The sequence below is a fragment of the Corvus cornix genome, chromosome 3, assembly GCF_000738735.6.
Source record: "Corvus cornix cornix isolate S_Up_H32 chromosome 3, ASM73873v5, whole genome shotgun sequence".
NCBI lineage: Eukaryota > Metazoa > Chordata > Aves > Passeriformes > Corvidae > Corvus > Corvus cornix.
The window spans coordinates 53942203-53963809 of NC_047056.1; the positions used below are offsets into that span (position 1 = coordinate 53942203).

General features: G+C 39.8%; 1 protein-coding gene across 1 annotated transcript in view; it reads right to left on the reverse strand.

Annotated features, from left to right (window-relative positions):
* Positions 1-21607, reverse strand: part of ARID1B (AT-rich interaction domain 1B) — a 327679-nt gene that overhangs the window by 206783 nt on the left and 99289 nt on the right. The window contains 1 exon segment of the mRNA XM_039569802.1: positions 20652-20762. Coding sequence (XP_039425736.1) covers positions 20652-20762 — 111 coding nt within the window.

Genomic DNA, 21607 nt, shown 5'->3' on the forward strand with positions numbered 1-21607 from the left:
TGCTTGTCAGTGCAGTTCAATCCATGACCCAAAACTCCTCTGCTAATTTCAACCTTGGACCTTACTTGAGCAACGAGTAATAATTTTCTGACATTTTTTTTGACAGGGACAAAAGGATTCCAGGAGATAGCAAGAAGCTCACTTCCACTTGAGAACTGATCAGACTATTTGAACTCAGTTCTTTAAAAGGTAACATTTTCTCATTATAGAAAAATCTCTGAACATCCCTTTTCAGATCACAACCAAATCATTAGGGCCTGCCACAAAGCCTATTAAAGTCAATGGAAGTCATTCAAAGACTTCAAAGGGCTTTGGATCCAGACCTTATGTAAAACATCCAGATGTGGCCCAGCGGCACCTTGCATTGAAGGGAATGCAGTGCCTGCCAGAGCCAGCAGTGTGGCTCCGCAGGACCTGGTGCAGACGGGAGAGCGCAGTGCTGAGCACCTGACACCAGGCTGTACCCCTGTTGGAGGGCTCTCTGTCAGGCTGGCCCACGGACCGAGTGCCCATGAGCAGCTGCAGTGCATTAGGCAGGCTCCGGGGGCACATTTTTCAGTTTTGTTTCATCCAAAAGGAATCCAGCTCACTCCTTGCCTGCTGGGTAACGTGAATCAAATGGTAACAGGGCTCAACCCAGAGTGCCGCTTCAAAAGCCTTCGCCTGATATGAACCGAAATGCTCATCCAGCCCCACTCCAGCATGGGACGGCTTGAGCAGCCCCTGAAAGAGCAAGGCCAAGTTTCTGTAAAATAAGGTGTCTAAGAGGAATCAATCTCCAGAAAAACTGCGGACTTCGGGGGCTGCAGCACAGCAAGTGCCCTCAGGAAGAGTTCAGTTTAGAGCCAGAACTACAGCTTTTGTTCAGTGCTGACTTCTCAATTCTCATCATCTGTACTCAAGATGGATCCAGAGTTTTCACATATAATTAAAAATAATGAAATACTACTGTCCAAAAAATTCTAAATCTAGGACTAAAGGTAAGCCAGATTACTTTCTATGAGAAGCCAAGTTCAACTTTCAGAACTTTCCACAGTCTGATAATCGAAGATCAATGGCATCACTATGCTATTTCAGGCACGCACACAATTTTCTGTATTTTTTTGAATGGTTGACTAATAAATCATGCAAGTTCTCAACACTTCCTACTTAACTTTGGAGTGTCTTAGTGTAATTCAAATCACTGTTCATTGTTAATACTCACATTTAAAAAAAAAATGAAATAAAATAAAAAAATACTTCCCCTCCCCCCCCACAACAGTTCAGCAAGAACATAAACAAAATACTTCAGTGATGTCTTTCTCCAAACTGGCTCCAAACCAGTTTTGCCTTTCCAAAAAGCAGAACTTTGAAATTCCAGCTGAGTTGTTTTCAATGTGTAAATAGGCAAACACCTGAAAATTTTAACATACTTTATACAAACTTAATTTTAGACCACAGAGAAGAGAAATCTAAAAAAGTCTTCCCTGCTGAAAGGAATTATACATATTCCACTGATCGACCCTTCCCCAAGCTGAAACCACGCTTTCTAAAATTTACCAAAAGGAAATTTGTGATTAACTAGAATGTTTACTGATGTTCAACAATGGTTTAAGTAAATTAACCCAAGAGTAATAACTATTAATTATTTTCATAAAATATATTATTATGTTCTGTACTCTGAGCAATCACTTTCTAATTTGGGATGCAGTTCCTCTTCTGAGGTATAAAAGCAAACCTAATATAAAAAAAGGACATATTAGTGTTGTCTTTTTACTTGATAAGTGAATGAAATTAAAACACAATTTCATTATGGCAGTGCTACAGCAAACGAACACACCAAAAATCCACCAGAGCAAAACCGAAGAAGACACTTAACCTAGTTCTGAAAGGACGTATCAAACCAAAAATGACAGTGTTATATCACTATCATTGGTTTTAGAAACAAAGCTTTTAGGAGTAATTTCAGTTTTTAGTACATTACCCTAAATGATGGCATATGTAAAAGAGCACATGCAGAAATGTAGTTTGAAAAAGATTAAGAGATTATTTTAGAAGCAAATCACTCCATAAATAAAGCATAAAGGGAACACAGCATCATTCAGGAATGGACATCTGTCACCCAAGCAGATACCACATCACACATTCGCAGCGTAATTCTGCGAAGTGGAAAAACAAGACTTAAAAAACCACATAGTCTTACATGCATTACATTTATTTTTAAATTTCTAGTTACCATAAATATACAGACATCATCAAGAAGTATAAACATTACACAGAGAGGAAATGGTGAGAAATAAAATGAACAAAGAACAAAAGAAAAGAAAAAGTCACATGGAGTTGGAAAAATCCAGCCCTATCCTGAGTAATTCCAGTGCCGTTTTTCTAGTGGGGGAGGGAATGAAGAGGGAAGAAAAGTCACATTCAATGTCATTTTGACAGCGACCTCTTATTCAAAAACTATTATTTTTCCATCTTGAATAAGAGAGAACCAAGTGCTCTTCATAATCACATAAATGACCTACCACTCTCTAAGTGCTCTCTCTTAGATCAACAAAGAGCTATCAGAAGCAGAAAGTATTGCACACTACTCCCCTGTCATCTCAATCCAAGTCGTCTGCACAGCTCAACCTACCATAAGAGAGAAGGCCAAAAGCTTTAGGAAATAGACTTCTCAGACTACCCCTCCTCCTTGAAGCAATCCTTTTAGAATGTTGCAGTGTTAAAATTATAAAGACACACAGAAAAATAATAGTTAAGAGCAGGAAAGGAGAAGCACGATGGGAGTTAACTTTTATTTTTCTAGGAGAAAGGACTCAATAGCTTTAAAATGGTGTTTTACAAGGGTGGGAGGAAAGATTTCAGTTGTCCTTAGAGGCAGACCATTCCCTAATGCCACATTTTCAGTCAACTTGCGCAACTAACTAACTTAACGTAAAGGTTCTTATTGCAAGGTATGCCACGCCAGAATGTAAACTGACCGACTCACACTTCTCCTCTCTTTGGGGGAAACAGAAGAGCCTGTCCTCATAAGGTCAATGGCAAGGCTAAGGATCTTTATTCCAAGAGAAGAGCTATTCGGGGGGTTGGAGGTGTTTGTGTTTATTGTGTTTTGTTTTGTTTTCAAGGACGAGGGGAGAAATCCCATTCATTTATTTGTCTTCAGGTTTTTTCCTATGATTGAACCAGGAAAGTACCCAAAGAAAAAAAAAAAAGAAAACTGTATCATGCACAAGAAAAACAGGGGAAAAAAAACCCCAAACACCTCTTTTGGACTACAGTATTGCCAAACACACAAACATCTCCCAGAAATGCTTTGCTGCTATTTTGAAATCCAACTACAAATTATGTAAGTTTAATTAAAAAAGAAGGATCTGGTGCACGGAGCGACTTAGGAAGTCAGACCTCAAGTAACTCAGGGTGGGAGTAAGGGGGGTAGCCCACAACCCAGATATCCTACCCTTGTTAGTGCAACTGTCCCAAAACACTCCACAAACTGTTTCACCTGTGAGGAATGTGATGATCACATATGGCAGGATACTTTTTCCCCTTGACCCCCCAAACACTTAAGTCAGGAGCGACGAAAGCTTACCTTTACCAGTCAGGTCAGCCTGAAATCCTGACTGTGCACGAACTTCCATTCATTCATCCAAACCACCTGAAAAGGTGCAAACCAAACTACTTCTAGTAGATGGATTTGCTGGAAATTCAAAACCTCTTAAAGAGAATGGGTGAACCACTTCTGACAAATGGCATTTGTTGAAATGCTCTGTGTTCACAGGCTGCAATAAACTCTGTGCAATAACTAAGAGCTGGGGAACAAGGACCATAGCAAGCACTGGGATGACTCAAAACTCCTTCAAAAACTAAACCCATATATTCACCACTACCATAAAGCAAAAGGATTAAGTTTACATTATCAGTAGGAGGAACCAACAGGCCATAATGCTTTCTTCTGTTTCTACCGAGAGAGAGTATAAGTCACAAAGGAAAAGCAAACACAAGAAAACCCTGAGAGAATCCTTGGATCTGACCGTCTCTCCATATTCTCCCTCTGTCATTTTTTTTTCCACTTCCTGCACAGCTAGCTGTATTGCTGACTGCAGAACACTTACTGAAGAATGCATAATTACATCTCTTTAACCCCTTGCTGTCTCAGTGTATATACTATGCTTGGATCTAGGGTTTTTAACATTCCCCTTCCCCCAGCAAAAAGAATGACGAGAATTTGCACAGGCTAATAACGCCCCAAAAATATAAAAATGCCATTGATATGGTACTATTGCCGAAGATTCCAACCCATACAAATGAGACTCTACATTACTTCACCACTAGCTGTGATCATGTATTCCTCCCCACTACATTTTGTTTCAGGCTGCTCAAGTATACACACAGTAGAGTCAATGAAATGCAGGAACATCACCAACAAAGGAACATTTTGGGCCCAGTAGCTTTTATTCACATGCTTTTCTACAAGAATTTTGCAGTGTGCAAGTGCAACAAACTCTTTCACTTCCATCATATCAATCCTTACTCTGGAAGAGCTTGAGAACCTACTCTTACACCAGTGACAGTAAGAACTTCCTGTGAATTTTATCCAATATTTAAAGCAATAAGCAACTCTTCAAATTAACAAGTAATTTTGAATTTTTATGGATTTGTTATGCAATCTCAGGCTAGAGTGCTTGTGCTTTGTAAAATTCAAGAACTAGCATACTCTGAAACAGTGCTTTCTCATATAAGCAGTACATATTTTTGTAGGTCCTAGCTGCTGCTAGTAACAAGGACAAGAATTTTTTTCAAATATCATTTCAGAAGTACCAGCTGTGGTGTTTCAATGGACAGCAGACGTAAACTAATAGGCACATGAGACCACAGTGGCAGTCAGATGAAAACAATGGAAAAGCAGAGATCCTGACCTAAAAAAGACTTTAACATAAGCTAATGAGAAGTTGGGGGTTTTTTTTCTCCAGTTTGTCTCTATTTCCAGCTAGTCAGAGGAATGGCTGATGGCTTAGGGCTCTGAATAAAGATACTACTAAGCTATGTAACACTGGTTTCTAAATGAATTTTTCTTCATTTATGTATGGTTTGCAAATATATTGTTTTCAGCAAGGCTTCCACCTGTGCTGAAGGATGCTATTATAGCTCAGCAGAAGGCTACAAATGTTACCAAGGAGAGCTGTATTTTCTGGTTGCTACAGGTAGCGCATACGCTGCTGTATACAAGTTAGCAGCCCAAGGGGCTCAAAACAGACACTGATACAGAGCAACAGGGTGGCAATTGGGTGGAACAGACATTAAGAATTACTCAGCCTAATCCAAGCTCACTGAAATCAGTGAAGAAACCCACTTCAGAAAAGTCTGAACTGAGTCCTCCAAGAATAAGGAGAAGTGGAAGTGTAGAGTGAGACTTACATTCATTTGGGACTACTGTAGCTGTTGTTCACTGACTCACTTGGAAACAACCACTTGTATGGAAGAAATGCTACTGGTGTTTGAGTTTGGATTTTTCTTCCATGTGGTTGGTTTTCTTTTTAAAAGGCTCTCTAGTCTTTTCTTCTAATTCCAAATCGAAGACTGGTATCAGCTACAGGAAACCAATATACTCTTTGACTCCCATGGCAAAAAAATGATAAAACATACAGAGCTTTCTGATCTTCTGTGTGCTCTTCTGTATCATGCATTATTATAGTTAAAGCTGAACTGGTTTTAGTTAAATTATTTTATGAAAATTGTCCTAGTTTGATGAAGTCAACAGAGATATGACAACTACAGCAACAAAAGGCCTACACAAAAGATTTTAAAAAGAACCGAGAAACTGAAAGCACCAGGAACTCTGGAAAAACCTGCAGAAGGAATAATTTTAAGTTGTTCTGAATTCTGCAAATACAGCACTAAGAAGAACATTGAGTACCTAAATAATTAAAGTTTATCCTCTTTATTGAAACAGTCCATGTTTGAGAATTCATGTGAGTTTTAATGTTTAATTAAGGGATTTAAACCTCGTTTTAAGTGAAAACTCAGTGCAACCTTAACTATGACCCCACGAGGTCACCTCTATAATATATTCATGTTGGGAGATCCAGAACCTGGCTTTTACATAAGTCAGTTACTACAAACACACAGTTCAAATATCAGTCACAAGCACGTGAAAAATCAATTTACAAGGAGATGAAAAAATAAATGTTCTAGGAGATAGGATATGCTAATGAAAATTAGTGTAGTGTGTTTGCTTTTTGTCCACATCCAGGTTTTAGTTTCACATCCAGCAACTGCTGAGACATGTTTATTTAGTGATTAAAAAAGAAAAAAAGATTAAGCAGCAACTTTTAAAAGCCCTGTGTAGATAAAGATACGCCTGTTTTATAAGCAATTAGTAATTTCTTATTCATGGAATATAAACTGTTTTGTCTAATTTTCCCAGAATTTGCAGATTTAAGGGGAATGCAACTCAAAGGATGAAATTCATACCCATAAAGCCTGGAGATGAGAGTAAGCCTCTAGTCCAGCCTATTTAATATATGCAGTTGTACAATACTATATCCATACCTAGAGCAGATTTATCCACCATTGCCTTTTGTTTAATATTTAAACAGAATTTAAAAAACACATAAAAGAAAAAACTTTTAAAAATGTATGTTATTGCCACATTCATCCACACTACAACACACCAACTCCAGACTGGCCTGCAACACAGCCCACAGCTGCTGTTGGCCCAGAGCAGCTACAGGCCTCGTGCAGATCTCAGGGGGCCAGGGAGCTGGGAGGCCTGTCCATCTTCCATATATCCCAGGGCCTGCCCAAGGTAGCAAATACATGTCCCTTGAGTTTTAGATGCACCAAGGTGTCTATGGTAGTCACATGGATGCTGAAGATGGACATGGTGGGGAGAGCAGGAGCCCCACACACACGGCTTCCCTGCTTGGACACCCGAGCACAGTGTGCAGTCAGCTGGATAGGTGAAATAAATCTCAGCATTGTGGTCCACTGTCCAGAAGCTGCAAGCCCATCCCACAAACGGTACCATTTACATCACCATTGCCACATGGCATCGGTAAACAAGGACAAAAAATGAGGAATATTTGCCTTTTCCTGAGATGCCCTTGGAAGATTTTAGGACAGAAGGATCTGTGATAGATACAGATGGACAAAGTGAGGTTCCAGTAAGCACCCCATAACAACAAATTCACAGTTAAAAAAAACTGAGGGAGGGGGTTGCGAGAAAATATGAATTCCAGGTTTGCTTGTTAACCTCCAAGTTTTTAACAAAGAGACCGTTTGTGTCGGCAGGGATGACTGAATCCCCGTATCCACAGCATTTGACTGCACTTGGATATATGCCTCCTACTAGAGACTAAATGAAAGCTGTATTTTAGAGCACTAGAAAAGTGAAACAAAGCCTGCAGCTTGTGTTTATAGCAATACTTCTACTTGTCTAGATGTATTTCACCAGCTCCATATTAACAAGAAAGGTGGTAGACGTAAATACTGTGTCCCCAGGACTGTTCTGTAATACTGTCTCTGCCCTGCTCTGTGGCGTCCCACGTACACCCACAGAAGCACGGGTGGGTTCAGTATTATAGTCGGTAGCAAAGAGTCAAGAAGGGCATTTCTGTGCATTCCGGCAGGAGCATTCATTGCTTCTACACTGTCGAAGGTTGCAGAGGCAAATACCAACATGATCCCAAAACCCACAGTTTTACCTGGGGGCGGGGAAAAGGCAGGATTAGGGAACGGGGGCCAATGGGGAAGCTCTGGGGGAGTGACGAGGGGTAGAGGCCAACAGCCAACCGGGGAATCCAAACTGGGATAGATTAACAGAACAGAACAAGCATGCTGGGAGAAGCCTTTCTGGTCACCCTAACATAAAGTGGTTCTTGTGGTACTAGGGAGTTGTCTTACTGAAAACTCTCTGTCCCTTGCAATGCATGTTCACCGGCCACCACAGTTCTGGATTTTTTGTTCCTCAGTCCTTCAACCATGAGGTGCATCTCTTTCTGAAGGCTGCCAACAAAAATACTACATGTAAAGAGTATGGGGTGCAGACACTACAGGCAGAAGAGAAGATGGGCACACAAATGAAAAGGCAATCCCAAAGTATTTCCTCAACTGAAACCCTCCACAATAATATCAAGGCTCATGTGTGCTGACTTCAGCATCTGTTTCAATTAAATTAAAAGAACAGACCAATCTGCATTGCTTTTTAGAGCACTTCAAAAAAGCAGAATTGTTGAAAAAAAAATTAAAATAATAATAAAAAGGAAGCTTTTTTCTCGTTTTTAACACATTAAATGGGAGCAACCAAGTCTGCTGGAGGCTTGGCTCCAAGTTTTTGAAGACAAGATCAAGGAGAGAAAGGGTTAAGTCCTGAAAAATAAAAGAGCAGCAGAGCAAATCTGACTACATGTTTGAAAGGGCCTATAAAACGTTACAAGCAAAACAGGAAAGCTTGTGTTAATAATGCATAAACCAAAGGAGGGGGGAAAAAGCTACCCATTTAATGGAATAATGCTTTTATCCCCGCAGTTAAAACGAAATAAACCATGACTATTAATCTGCTACGGCCATGTAAAAGCGCAGTTTTTAAACATTTTCTAAGAGGGGACAGCTCAGTGAGCGCTCCGGCGAGCGGGGCCTTCGCAGGGCCGCGCTCGGCGCTGAACACCAGGCTGGGCTCGGCGGAGGCCATTACCCGCCCGTCGCCATGGCGACGCTAACAGAGCGCCCGGCTTCAAAGACAAAGCTGTAATTTCAGACGCGCAGCAGCCAGAGGGAGCGGGGAGAGCTCCCTGCCACCTCACCAGCCATTACACAAATGCCCTGGACGGTGCCGAGGCGGCCTGAACGCCGCCCGGCCGCAGGAGAGACAATCCGAGCCTGCTACACCGACACGCTTTCGGGTTTATGGTGTCATTCCAACCACCAGAACAACAAAAGTCGTTTTCACTCTTTCATCTTGCGTGAAAAGAGTGGGGATACTTGTGAGATCATCAGTTCTGAGGAAAAAACCCTCAGCGGGAAGGAGAACGCTCACTTTTAAGTTTTGCCACTGTGTGGATAATGGCAATAAAGAGTAATGGTAGTGTAGAAATAACAGACATTAACTCAGCTTACACACTGTTGTCTCATCAATGTGCTGTTATTAAACGTGACAAAAATGTCCACTTGGAAATCAATGTGTAAAGCTGGCCTTGTAGCCTAGCAATAGTTCACTGTGCTGCCTGGGAAGCCACGGATCCAAGCTCGAATGCACTTTTTAAAATCTGCTGTACCGAGTCTCCAGGAGGAAATGCAGTTCTTCTCTGAGATGCCATGTTCCCCACTGCATCACAGCCATGTGCTGAAACCAAGATAAAAGTAATGTACTCCCTTTTGGTTTACTGAAGTTGGGTAACCTTGCAAACCCCTTGAAGAGGAGACAGAAGAGATGGAGAAAAGCCACATCCTTGAACAACCCAAAACTTTGAAGTATATTTTTTTATGTTAACACATACAGAGAGATGTGTATAATCAAAATGGTATCACATGCATAACTTGGTTATTACCTACTCTAAAGGAAACCTAACCCTGTTCTGCAGAAATAGGGACACCTTGCTTCCCTCTCAGTACAAAAGTACGGTGAGGTTTTGTACCCTTCCCAGCTGAGAGAGCCCAGAAGTGTCCAGAGACACTTCTGATACTAAACCCCAAATACAGCAGCACAAAGCACCCTGGTTAGCCAGCAAACACACCACACCACTCCTGCACACACTTCAGTCTAGGATGACATGTCAGCCCGTGAGCTGACTGGGTGAGCAGCAGAACATGCCACCACACCCTGTCCCTGATCCATGTTCTCCCAGTCCAAGGCACAGTGTGGGCAGCACTTGCGGTTAGGTTTTGCCACTCTGGTAAGGCTTGGAGGTATGTATTGCCTACAAGCTTGAGCTGGATCCTGTGTGTGACCCTGGACCAATAACCCCAGACTGAACTTGGAGAAGCATAAGCTGCCTGATCTGCATGTGTTTAATCATGAATCTCTCAGTTCTGCGGGATAAAAAATTCAGCTTTTGACAAACCTGAGCCTGCGTTATTCAAAATAAGCACACAGAAACAGAGTGTGCGAGAAATTCAAATATACATAGATGGGTATACAGAATGTTTAAGATTGAGGGGTAAAAGTAGTAATTTTAAAAAGAAAGAATAAAGGAGGAGGTTGGGAGTTTTTTTGTTTCAATCTTGTTTTAAATAAACGTTTTTTTAAAAAACCCTTTGCATCATAGCTGATCACATACTTTGTTTCCAAATTTCATCTTTAATGGATATGGGTGGCAGAGAAAAAATGTGTCAGACTGTAAGTCCTTTAATTACTTTTAAATTCTGGAGTTTCACTGCATGCTGTAAGTGAAGATAGTCCTTAGTTGGCGCGGCTAGCTGACTACTGCCCTCTGACCACATCTCGATGGAAATGGAGGTCAAGTGATCAAAATTCACACAGGAGGGAAAGTTTGTTTTTCTGGCAAAAATAAGGTAAAGAATTTACAGGATTGACTTCAGTCTGACCTATATTACTCTGAATATAGGCATTAAAAAGCAAGCACTAGAAATCACTGGTTTTAACCAGCAAAAATTAAAGAGCTAAAGTGTTTTTAAGTATATGCAAGTACACACATGGGTGCATTTCTCAGCATTTCACAGGATTTGATATGTGACCTCTGGTTCTTTGCAAAGGAGGAAGGCAACTCTGTAGGTAGCCCAAACGGCCCCTCTCACACCAAGCTGTGGTCTCAGCGCTAAAATGACTTTCTGGCCAGAAGCAGGCCAAGGCTTCCACAGCCAAACAAATCCCTGTATTTCATCATAAGTCAGAATAGGAACAAAAATGCTGTTACTGTGATTTCCAGTGGGGCAAAATGTCTAACAAGCCATGCAGGAAGACTCAGCAGTCATTTAAAAACATTGATGTGTATATGCAGTCTTCCTAAGTGTTCTTTAAAGGTACAAGCAAAACAAAGGAAAGTAATGAAGACTGAGAGAAAATGGATTATGACAGAATCCAAATGAAGCTATGAGATGTTACTTATTAAAAAAAAAAAGCCAGCCCCCGCCAAACAACAACAACAAAACCCACTGATTTTAAGATTTTCCAGCCTTGTTTCAGTAAATTCTGAAGAGTTGTGCTGAAAATTGAACTGAATTTTACTTTTTTCCTACTTTCATGTAGGCATGATAATAACAATACAATAAAAAACAAGATGGAAAAAAATAGGTTTCTACGAAGCTCTCATTAAGCCATATGATTAAAATCTTGACATGAACTCTAAGTTAAAATAAATGAAAGAGATCATCTGGAGTTTTTCTTCCATCTCCACTCTCCAGTGGAGTATCATATGAAAAACTGCTAAGGCCTTCAGTTTCAAGTCTAAACCCAAAAGATAACTGTTTGTATTAAGTTTTATCCCACGCAGTATTGGATAAGTTCACTAGAGTCAATGTCTGTACTTAATCCATACACCATTTTATCTACCTACTTAATCTTATTTTGATTGTAACAATTGAGTTTAAAAATCTCAGACTACTTCCAGTTTCTTTATTTCTATACTTTTCAAAAGCAAGAACTAGCTATTGTATAATTTGCAGTTTAAGAAACAAAAATAGTAATATTTTAGATCTCTTTCATTACTTTTTGTGCAAAATGCATTGGGAAATTTTACTAGCTATGATACTGTAAATGTACATGTGAATCTACACCTTATTCTATAGTATGAAACAAGCTTTGTCCTCTACACTAAGTCCACTACTGTGTATTCAGCAAACCTCACTAAAGCTTACTGATGCATAATGTATTACTACATGCAAACATAAACAAAGACGCTCATGTATGCTTATCTTTACATTACTTCCCAAAATGATAACTTCAGTCGGAAGGTGGAAGATAAACTATTCAGTGAATCTCTGCCTTCAAGAGAAAAAACCAGAACAAAAACACCAAACCCAACACCACACATCTATACAAATTCATGCAGTTTAACTATAATGTAAAACAAATGATCCAGGATGGCATATTTCCCTATCCTAATGCAATTAGTCAAATGTGCCTCAAAATTCAGGTCCTAATTCTTATTTAACACAGTAAGTCTCACAACAAGGTTAAGATGATTAAAAGGGTCATCTGCAACTGTATGCATGGAAGGAAAGAGATCAAAAGCCTAAAGACTGGGAACTGAAAGTAGCCTTTTCCTGGCATTATCAGCTTTTCTATCTTAATTTCAACACTCTATGATGCTTCATCCTCCAAAATTACACTGCTGTTTCAAACAGGACCATCTTTACAAAGTCCTGTAGAAGCAGAACTGTGTTTGGAATTGAGTGGGAAACAATGGCACAGAATAATCTGCATGGCCTTAAAAGAAAACTGACGCAGCGGGTTAAAATGTAAATGACTTCCAAAGACAAATGCAGACGCCCCTTCTGCTTGTGTCTGTGTGTATTTATGTTTTTAAAGGTAAATTGATAATGGAAACTTATCTACATGAAACACACTTCAGAAGCATTTCTCACATATAGCACAATATAGCACAGATTGTATAAGAAGTCACCACATATCACTGTCTTCAAGAGAAGATTCATAGTGAATCTGAGATGTATGGCTCCAGCAAAGAAAGGAAGGTTTCAGAGGCTTAAGTAGTACAAGATATTAGGTTTAAAGAAAACACATTTAAGGAACATTTAAAAACCTGTTTCAAACCTCAAAAAAACCCCAACAAACAACCAACAACAAAAGAACACTACTGAAACATGTGAATGGTCTCACAGTACAGGATTGAATTTATCGTGATTCCAACACAGTACTATGAAACAAAGAGTACATTACAAACACTTCCCATTTGCACTGTGATGGCACCTAGAATCCCCAGCAATTATGGACATACCATAAACAATCAGACAAAGTACTGTGAAACCTGGCCTAATCTTAACACTATTGACCGTGACTGCACAAACATCTGCTCACACAGAAACAGCAGCTGTCCAGGACCACTTAGGAGTCAGTGTCACATCAAAGACTAGTAACGTTTTTTTTTTTTAAACATGAAAGCAGGAACAATAGCACCAGAAACCAACATGTTCCCAGCAAACAGGAATGGAAGGAGGAAGAAAAAGAAAATGCATCTACTGCTAGGCTTCAGATGTTGCTGGTCAGAGTGAGTTACCGTGTTTAGCCAAGGTTATGAAGCTGAGGTCATACTTCACAACGGCTGGACAAGCAAAGGAGTTATTTGAAAAAAAAAGTCCAATCTTACAGGAAGACTTGTGGTAAAAATAAAGAAAAAACATTTACAGTGTCTCAGGTACTTCCTGAAATGGTATTCAAGTGAGTAATACTCCTTTGTCTTACTTTCTGCGTTGTAATCCCAATGTTCACACAGGCATGAACAAAGACATGCACCAGTGACTACATTAAGCTTTGGAATTGATAGTATGGTATGAACTCAAAATTTACAAACAACCAAGCAGGTAAGACATGCGTGTTTTTATACACTATACATGTGTGTACACACATTATGTAAAATGTTCAAACAATAAGAATTGATCTACAAATTAAAGAAATCCCTACCACTTTAGAGACAGATTCCCAAATGCAGAATCTAAGGCACTGACTTGGAAATTCAGGCAGATTAAAAGGACAACTAGTGCAGTTACTGCCCCTGCAGCAGGTACATCTGAGCCATGCATGCAGAGGCACCTGTGCTACTACAGTTTATGGCCTTGCATATTAAAGTAACCTTGGGAGCTTTTAGCTTGCCTCTCATTTCAAGCTGCAAGATTTGGTGGTTCAGGGGCTACCACAAGTGCACTTCAGTCACCCTAGCTAGGAGGGCAGCAGCCTCTTTGGAAAGGATCAATATGAGGCAGGGGGTGGTAAGCAAATAAAAAATAAAATACTTTGAGCACCCAAATTAAATCTAATTTCTTTAATTTCTGAATCAACACCAATACTGTTCTAGTATTTGGAGGTATATAATGCAACTCCTGATGGCTTCAAAAAACAGTGCAGGAAAAAAGCTACTGATACTTTACTATTCCACTTAGAACAACATTGGCCTATTTTTAACTACAAGTTTTTGCAACCTTATCCACTACTGGGATCTATAATCCCTTAGCAGCTTTCCCATATAAATTTCAAGAGGTCAGACTAAGTATTTATTTTTGCATTTGTAAATTTTCTTGGATCATAAATTAGCCATTTTGTTATTACAGGGGTGTTGTAAACATTGTAAATGTAAAGTATTTTGAATGCTGAGAAGGTGATGAATAGCCAAGTATTTTTTTACAATACTTAGTGAAATTACTTTTTATACTTCAATAACAACCTAAAACTGTTCTTTTAAATAAATATGATCAGTCTGTCAAGCAAAACCAAGTAATTCTGTGAAGTACAAAACACAAATTAATAACAACAGGTCCTTCTCTTCAGACTACAAATAATAGTAGTAAGAATACCTAATTCAAGCATCTGTAATTTTGCTTTCAGTGTTTCAGATTAACCCTACATGGACAACACATTCCCAGGGCTACTCTGCACAACTTTAATTGTACTTTTCCCCCAAAATGGGACTTAATGTACAAGTTGACTCTAAGACAATGAATTACTCTGACCACCCTACATGAAGTCCTGGTTTAACTGAAGTCAAATGTAAAATGTGGGCCAGGATGTGGGCACACAAAGTTCCCTCCCCTGATAACATCACCAATGTCAGTGGTGCTGCAGTGGCTCACACTGGTTTTGACCCACTATTCTGACTGACACAGATGGGAGGTCACATACAGAATCTGGATGTGCACCTGCAGCAACTACAGAGCATGTTTTGCACCTCAGAAACACACAGAAATACGTATACTTGATATCTCTATACACATGTGTTGTATGAAACTGGTTCTAGCTACAGGTTTATTACAAAGAATGTTAAGGAGAAAAAAAAAACAAACCCAACCTAGCAACTGCACTTGATCCAGAATTAAAATAACTTGGAAAAAATAGCAACTTCTTCCAACTCTGCACGTAATGGCTAAGAAAAACCTTTGAGATAGCTTAGTCACTTCTTTGCAACTTGAAGCTTTTTTCCTTTTATTCCAGGCTTAAACAAAGTTCAGTGGGGCATCAAACTGCCTCAGTTTTAAATTACAGTCTGTACTTTAAAATAGAATGCATGCACCACATGTTCCTGAAGCTAGAGGGTGGGAGTGTTATTCACTGAAAATTGAAGGCTTGTTGAGTCAATAATCTTCTTTCACAGAGTAACAATTTTCAGCTTGAAAATTTCTTGACCCAAACAAAGGAAAACAAGATCATTCAGTTATTTTACAATGTTGCATAAAAGAAAAAGGAAAAGTGGGAAAGAGGCACACCAGTTTTATCCTACGTGATGTACAAACAGTGGAGAATTTAATTCACAAGTATTACATACTCACATTTCTTTCTTGTTCACGGTTTGCCATACTCCCAAACAGATATTTTCAGGCAGAGACATGAACAAATTCAGGACAGATTTGCTATCATGTACTACGGACATCTATCAGCTGACAACAGCATTTGCCTCTCAAGAATTAGAAAGAATCCATTTCTAGAATTTGTTTCATCTTCTTTCTCAAATCATAACCAATACTCTGTATTTTTAAAATAGCAGTTAGATCAAACTGTGTAATTTGCTTACCTGCAAAGAGTTCAACAAAGACTACAAAAAAAGAGGGTCACTGCTCTATGTTTCCTTTAATACTGGTTTGTTCTTACAAGAAGGGCTACAGTGGTAATTAATATTTACATTATGGTAGTGCCCACAACCCTGATCATGATTAGGGCTTACTGGACTAAGCTGTATATAAATGTCACCAGAGTGCCTTGTCCCAGTAGTTTAATCTCTGAGAAAAGAAGAGTTACCTCCAGCTCTTAATCACAGATGCTCAAGTAATGCTGGGAAGTGTTTTCCTGGTCTATTAAGACTTCAGCCATTAAAGGCTTTGTTCAGGATGTGCTGTGGCTTGAGATGACTTTCCAAGCTACTTCATATTCTAGAAGTGGGACAGAGAATGTGGATTCCCAAACCATCCCATGTATTTTCCTCAGAGCCTACACCTATTGAGATCTATCTGAAATGATGCTGTTCAATGAGCCAAGTATGTCTAGTTTTGGATTTAGTTCACTACTAATTCCCAACAGAGGTCCCCTGAAATCTAATTTAGTAGCTGCCTTCTACAACAAAAAAGGTGTGTCAACCAGAGGAAAAACTGTCCAGCATGCTAAACATCTTTCAGAGGCTCATTAAAATGAGGTAGAACAGAACTGTGAAGCAGTTAATAAAATCAGGAAGGGATTGCTGATGTGCTGTTTTCCTCAGTACCAAGCATAATGAAACAAGACAACTGACATCTTAAAAAAGTTTATCTGTTCAAGCAACAGTATGTATTATTTTGAGCTCTGAAGATCATACAACTGCAGACGTGTAGAATCACAACCAGCCTTGTCAGGTCACAGCACTGTGCAAGATACAAGTGGCATTCTACCTCCACTGCTGGCTACTATTTTGTTTTGCATAGGAATTGCTCTGCCTCAGTGAAAAGACCCAGTGAGTAACTGATGTCACAGATGAATCCATAAACTCTGAATTCTGAACAACCTAGCAGAATAGTGATCCCCTCAATCCCAGATACAATCTTCCCTTTTCATCACTGCATGACCTCCAGAAAGCACAAGATAAACCTAAGTTATAACACTAAAGCCACAATTTCCCTACAGTTTACACAGATGGAGGTGAGGACCAACACAACCCCACCTTGTCCACAGCCTCCACCCACGCATGCTCATGCCTCTGCACTTGCACTCATGGGCTTGCATTAAACAGTGTAGGGATGGCAACCGGCAGAAAACTCACCTTACAAAAAGAAGTGAACTGTCTTCTGTCTGTCTGTGGTTCTGTGACTGCTGCAGGGCCTGACTGTGAACACTGTAATCTGCTGTGCCCCCATGTCTCAGCTGACAGGATGACAGCATCTTAAACCCTTCCAGCAAGATCATATGGTCCATTAGGATGTGGCTAAAATCAAAGCTGCTGTGGTCCCCACTGTCTGTCCCCTTTCCCATCACAGCTACTGATTCCTATCTCCACTTCCTAGGTGCCACTGATGCCCACGCAGTTACCCAGTGATTCAGTCACAAACTAACCCAGAAACAGAGAGAGATTATTTTTTATCCGGTTCAGTTCCCCAGGTCAAATCCACTGGCCAGTCCCAGGAGCAACAGTGGAGGAGACGGGATGGCACAGACAACATGCAGTGGGGCACACAGCAGGACTGCAGCTGCCCTGGCTTACAACAGCTCAAGATGCCACAGAGCTTTACCTGTAGGTTGCAACAACAAAGCCTTAGCAGAAACCTGTCTTTCAAAAGCTTGGCAACCGTGGGCCCTTTGGCCTCATAGCTCAAACAAGCACACCTGACACTGGGCAAAAAGGGCCTTATTAAAACAAAGTAACAGCAAAACCAGCAGCACCTATCTGAAATTAATACTCATGGCAACTAAAAATCATTTAATTAATGTTTTCTGCTCCTCATTCTATCAACACAATCCAACATGAACATTTACAAATGCACTTAGTAAAGACAAAATAAAGGATTAGTCTTCATACACACACACACACAGCCTACTGCTGACACAAGCTCCTTTACTGCAACAATGAATCTGCAGATCCTGTGGAAGCCTTTTCCTGTAAGTCTGCTCCAGCTTTCTCACAATAGCAAAAATGTGTATTTTGCTATTATCCCTTAAGTCTTGATAAATATGTTCTGCAGTAGCTGTTCTCCAGACAATTTCATTCAGGCCTCTCCCCCTTTATTCCTCCACTCTAATAAGGAACAGTTTCTGTTTATGACTTCCTTTCCTTCACAGAGTACCTAACTCCCATGTTTTCTCAAAGGCTAGAGATTTCCTTCTAATTGTGACCCCAACAAAAGTGCTTGGAGCACTATTCCGTACAACTTTTCAGTTGGGCTCTCAGTGACTCCACATGGTCAGAGACCCACAGGTCAAACCCTCCAGATATCAGAGCAGTTAGGAGAAGGAAAGCAAGCATTGTATAGAATCTGACAGGCCATTAGAAGTAGCTAATAAAGCCATATTTTGTTTGTAGCCATTTGTTACCAACCCACATTACAAATTTGTCTGCTTTGAACTTTATGGGAACATTCATGCCAGGACTTTTATATACAATGTGTGAAGGAAACGGAACAACTATTGAGCTGTTTAGCTGTGCTTACTGTGACACAAACCTGCTGAAAAAACTCCCCCAAAGGGTGACACAAGCCAGCATTCAGTGCTGCAGAAAGTGGCCAGCTCCTCTTCGAATCCATCAAAGGGAAATTCTTTTCTCAAAGCCACATCAGAGAAAACCATTCACCATTTAGTATTACATCTCTTTTGTTGTTTTTCGACACTTGTATAAGCTTGCTGTATAGCTGCTGTGATTTTACACAATGCCCTTAAGAAATAAAAAGATAACGGGCAAATTGTATAAATACCAGAATACCATGAAACAAGACATAACTAAATTTTATTAAAAGCCTAACACCACTGCTATAATTTCAAGCTTCACTGTACAGAGACAACTTACTGACTACTACCCTGAAGAACCACATTACCCTGAGAACAAGCTTAAGAAGCCATATTTAGTATACCAAAATGAAGCGAACTAGGAATACTGAGCAAGGAACAGTGATCAAGGGTTTTCATAAGCAGTCTAAAACAGAATACAGAACTCTCCTGCTTCAGGGAAAAACCACCATGTTAAACCATTACCCTAAATAGACATATTAAAGCTTTTAATGTATGCATCATCAAAAAACCCCTTGTTGCTACATACAAAGAATTGCAGTTGTTTTTCAATTTGAGAAACAAAACAAAAAAACCTTTCACGCCAACACCAAAAAACAGAATTACAGTATCCTCTATATGAAAACAGCAGTGTTTTTGAGTATATGAAGTGCTCTCAGGTTATGCATCAAAGCTTTTCAGTAATTAGGTGTCTCAGTAACAGCATTTGGGACCAACTTAGAGTTTAAGCTCTGTGGCCAAAATGGTTAACATTCACTGTTAATACGACCAGCTTGCTCATACCTAGAATAATTATGAGCTACTAAATATACCAAACACTCAGGGACACAGATAATACCCAATACTCTGCTTAAAGATCATGATGCTGGAGATAGGACAGAGCATGGATTAAAAGTAGGACAATTGTTTAAGAAAAAACATAGGCAAATTAGCAGAACATTAGCTGATAAATAACTTTACTTCTCTCAACCCTAATAAACAGTGTTCACGAAAAACTGGGAGATAAAAAGTCTTTTGTAGTATCTCTGCTTTTTAAACTAGGTAGTTGTTGCCAAAACAGTTAAATGTCCACAGGGGCTACTATTTTAAAGGTAACTGCCAGCATCCATTTTTGAGAACTGTTCAGACAAATTAGTCTGTTTAAAAAAGGGTTCCTGAAAAACTGTCAAATTAATACTAGGTTCAAAGCAAATGGATATCTTTTCTCATACCAGTTTCCATAGCTTCTCCTGAGACTTGCATGTCTCAAATGTCATGTAAAGAATTTGTAGCACATATACTCTCCTAGGTGCCAAAGACATAATTTTAAAATTCTGTGAAGATGTTTATTGCCCTATTTTTAGGGATTTACAATTGTGCCATGTGCCAGAGGTAATATATACAACACACCACCAGATTTCACAAATACATGCAATATCTTGTTACAGTAAACTTTCAGAGAGATCCCTCTGCCGACTGCAAATGAATACATACCCAGTGAACTGCAGGAAATATCCTACATGTTTCTGATACATTATTCCAAGCCAGAGGTCACATAGTTTATGAAGTTTCCATCATTTAAACTGAACATATTCTAGTTGGTTTAAATTCCTGCTGGTTTATACCAACAAACAAGAAAATCTCCAAACCACAAGGGGCACACAGAGACAAGGCTAAGTACTTTGTCCATTACAAGACCTTCAAAAATGCAAGCAGCTGCAATGTCTTCACAAAGTATATTAATTTGTGCTTTTTCCCCCACAGCAGAATGCACAGAGCTCAGAAAAGCTGATAAATATTAGTCCAAAATAATATCCTAACCAAAAAATCAACCTAGCCCAAGTACTGCTGTCATTCCTGCTTCTACGCTTGTGTACTAATACATAGCAGCAGAATTAACATGTCAAACTCATTACTGATGATCAGGGTTCGGAACACACGACTCCTGGTGACAGTATTCTAAACCAGAATCTACTGAAAACATTTGAAAAACGACACAGAAAAAAGCCTCCTCCTCACGAGACTGGTTTGTGCAAGTATGAAATTCCTAAAGTTAAAAAAAATCTATCACTTTCCTGTATGCAAATACACATGTGCAGAAGCACAGACCATGCATGTGCATAAATAGTGCTGTTCTGAACCAGAACAAGCCTAAGCAAAGTCCACTCATATACAAGCTATCTGTTCCCCTATTTTTAAAAACAATTTTTCATCAACCTTGTTTAATGTTTGTTCTTTCACTATTTCTCATCTGCTCATCCCAGATGCAATAAAGTCGTATGTAAAGCGCTTTCATTTTAAAATACTGAAACAAACATTATTTTCTTACTGGTAAGCTCGATGGTCTTTCTTGCTGGATTAGATTCAAGTCTTCATGGTTAGGCTTTCCTGGGGCCATAGGGGGTTGAGATCTGGTTCCATAGCCTTCCTGAGACATGTCCTGCAACAACAGTTGTAAAAGACTTATTAACCTGACTCAGTAATTTTAATTAAATCTGCATCACAGAAGGGTGAAAATACAACAGCTGAGTGCTGATGGTTTTTTTGATCAGAAGTTTTTGCTAGTTAAACCTTTCTTATACAAGTATCAAGCCCACACAGGTACTACTATGACAAGTGATGTCTGTAAAGAAAACCTGGGAGCTGAGACGCATGCCAGCAACCAGCAGAGCATCATACCACTGGAACATGGGAAAACACACAAAACCAAACCTCTTAAATAAACAACCCCATTTTACTGTAAAAGAGTAAGGAGTAAGCACAAACATTCATCCTACTCTAAGATGTATTCTCAACCGTTTTGATAAAGCCAGGTGGAAGACTGGACTTGAAAAGAGGACTGCAATCACACTGTGTAATCACACTCCTGTAACAACCCTAGATTCACCATCAGTACTACTGGCGCAAATTTCAAACCCTGGCCATCAGGTCATAGCACACGGCACAGTCGCTGCATCTGCTGGAGGCACGTTCTGTCTGAAGGGTTAGAGGGCACATGTATTTGATCAAGAGTAGATCCAAAGCTTGTACCAGTAACCTGGGGATTTTCCTCCCTACACAAGCCCAAGCAGCTGTAGTTAATGGCCCAACACAACACCCACCATGCCCGGGTGAGGGGAGCAATGAAACAACCTCCTGTCCTGCAGCCCATCCCCCACCCCCTGAGCACAAGCTCACTTCACACGCAGAGATACTTGCCCATTGCAAAGCCTTAAATTCAGGTGTCATTTTAGCTTCTATAGCAGCTTCTACACCAACTTCTTTAGGGAAAACAACAGAAAGCTC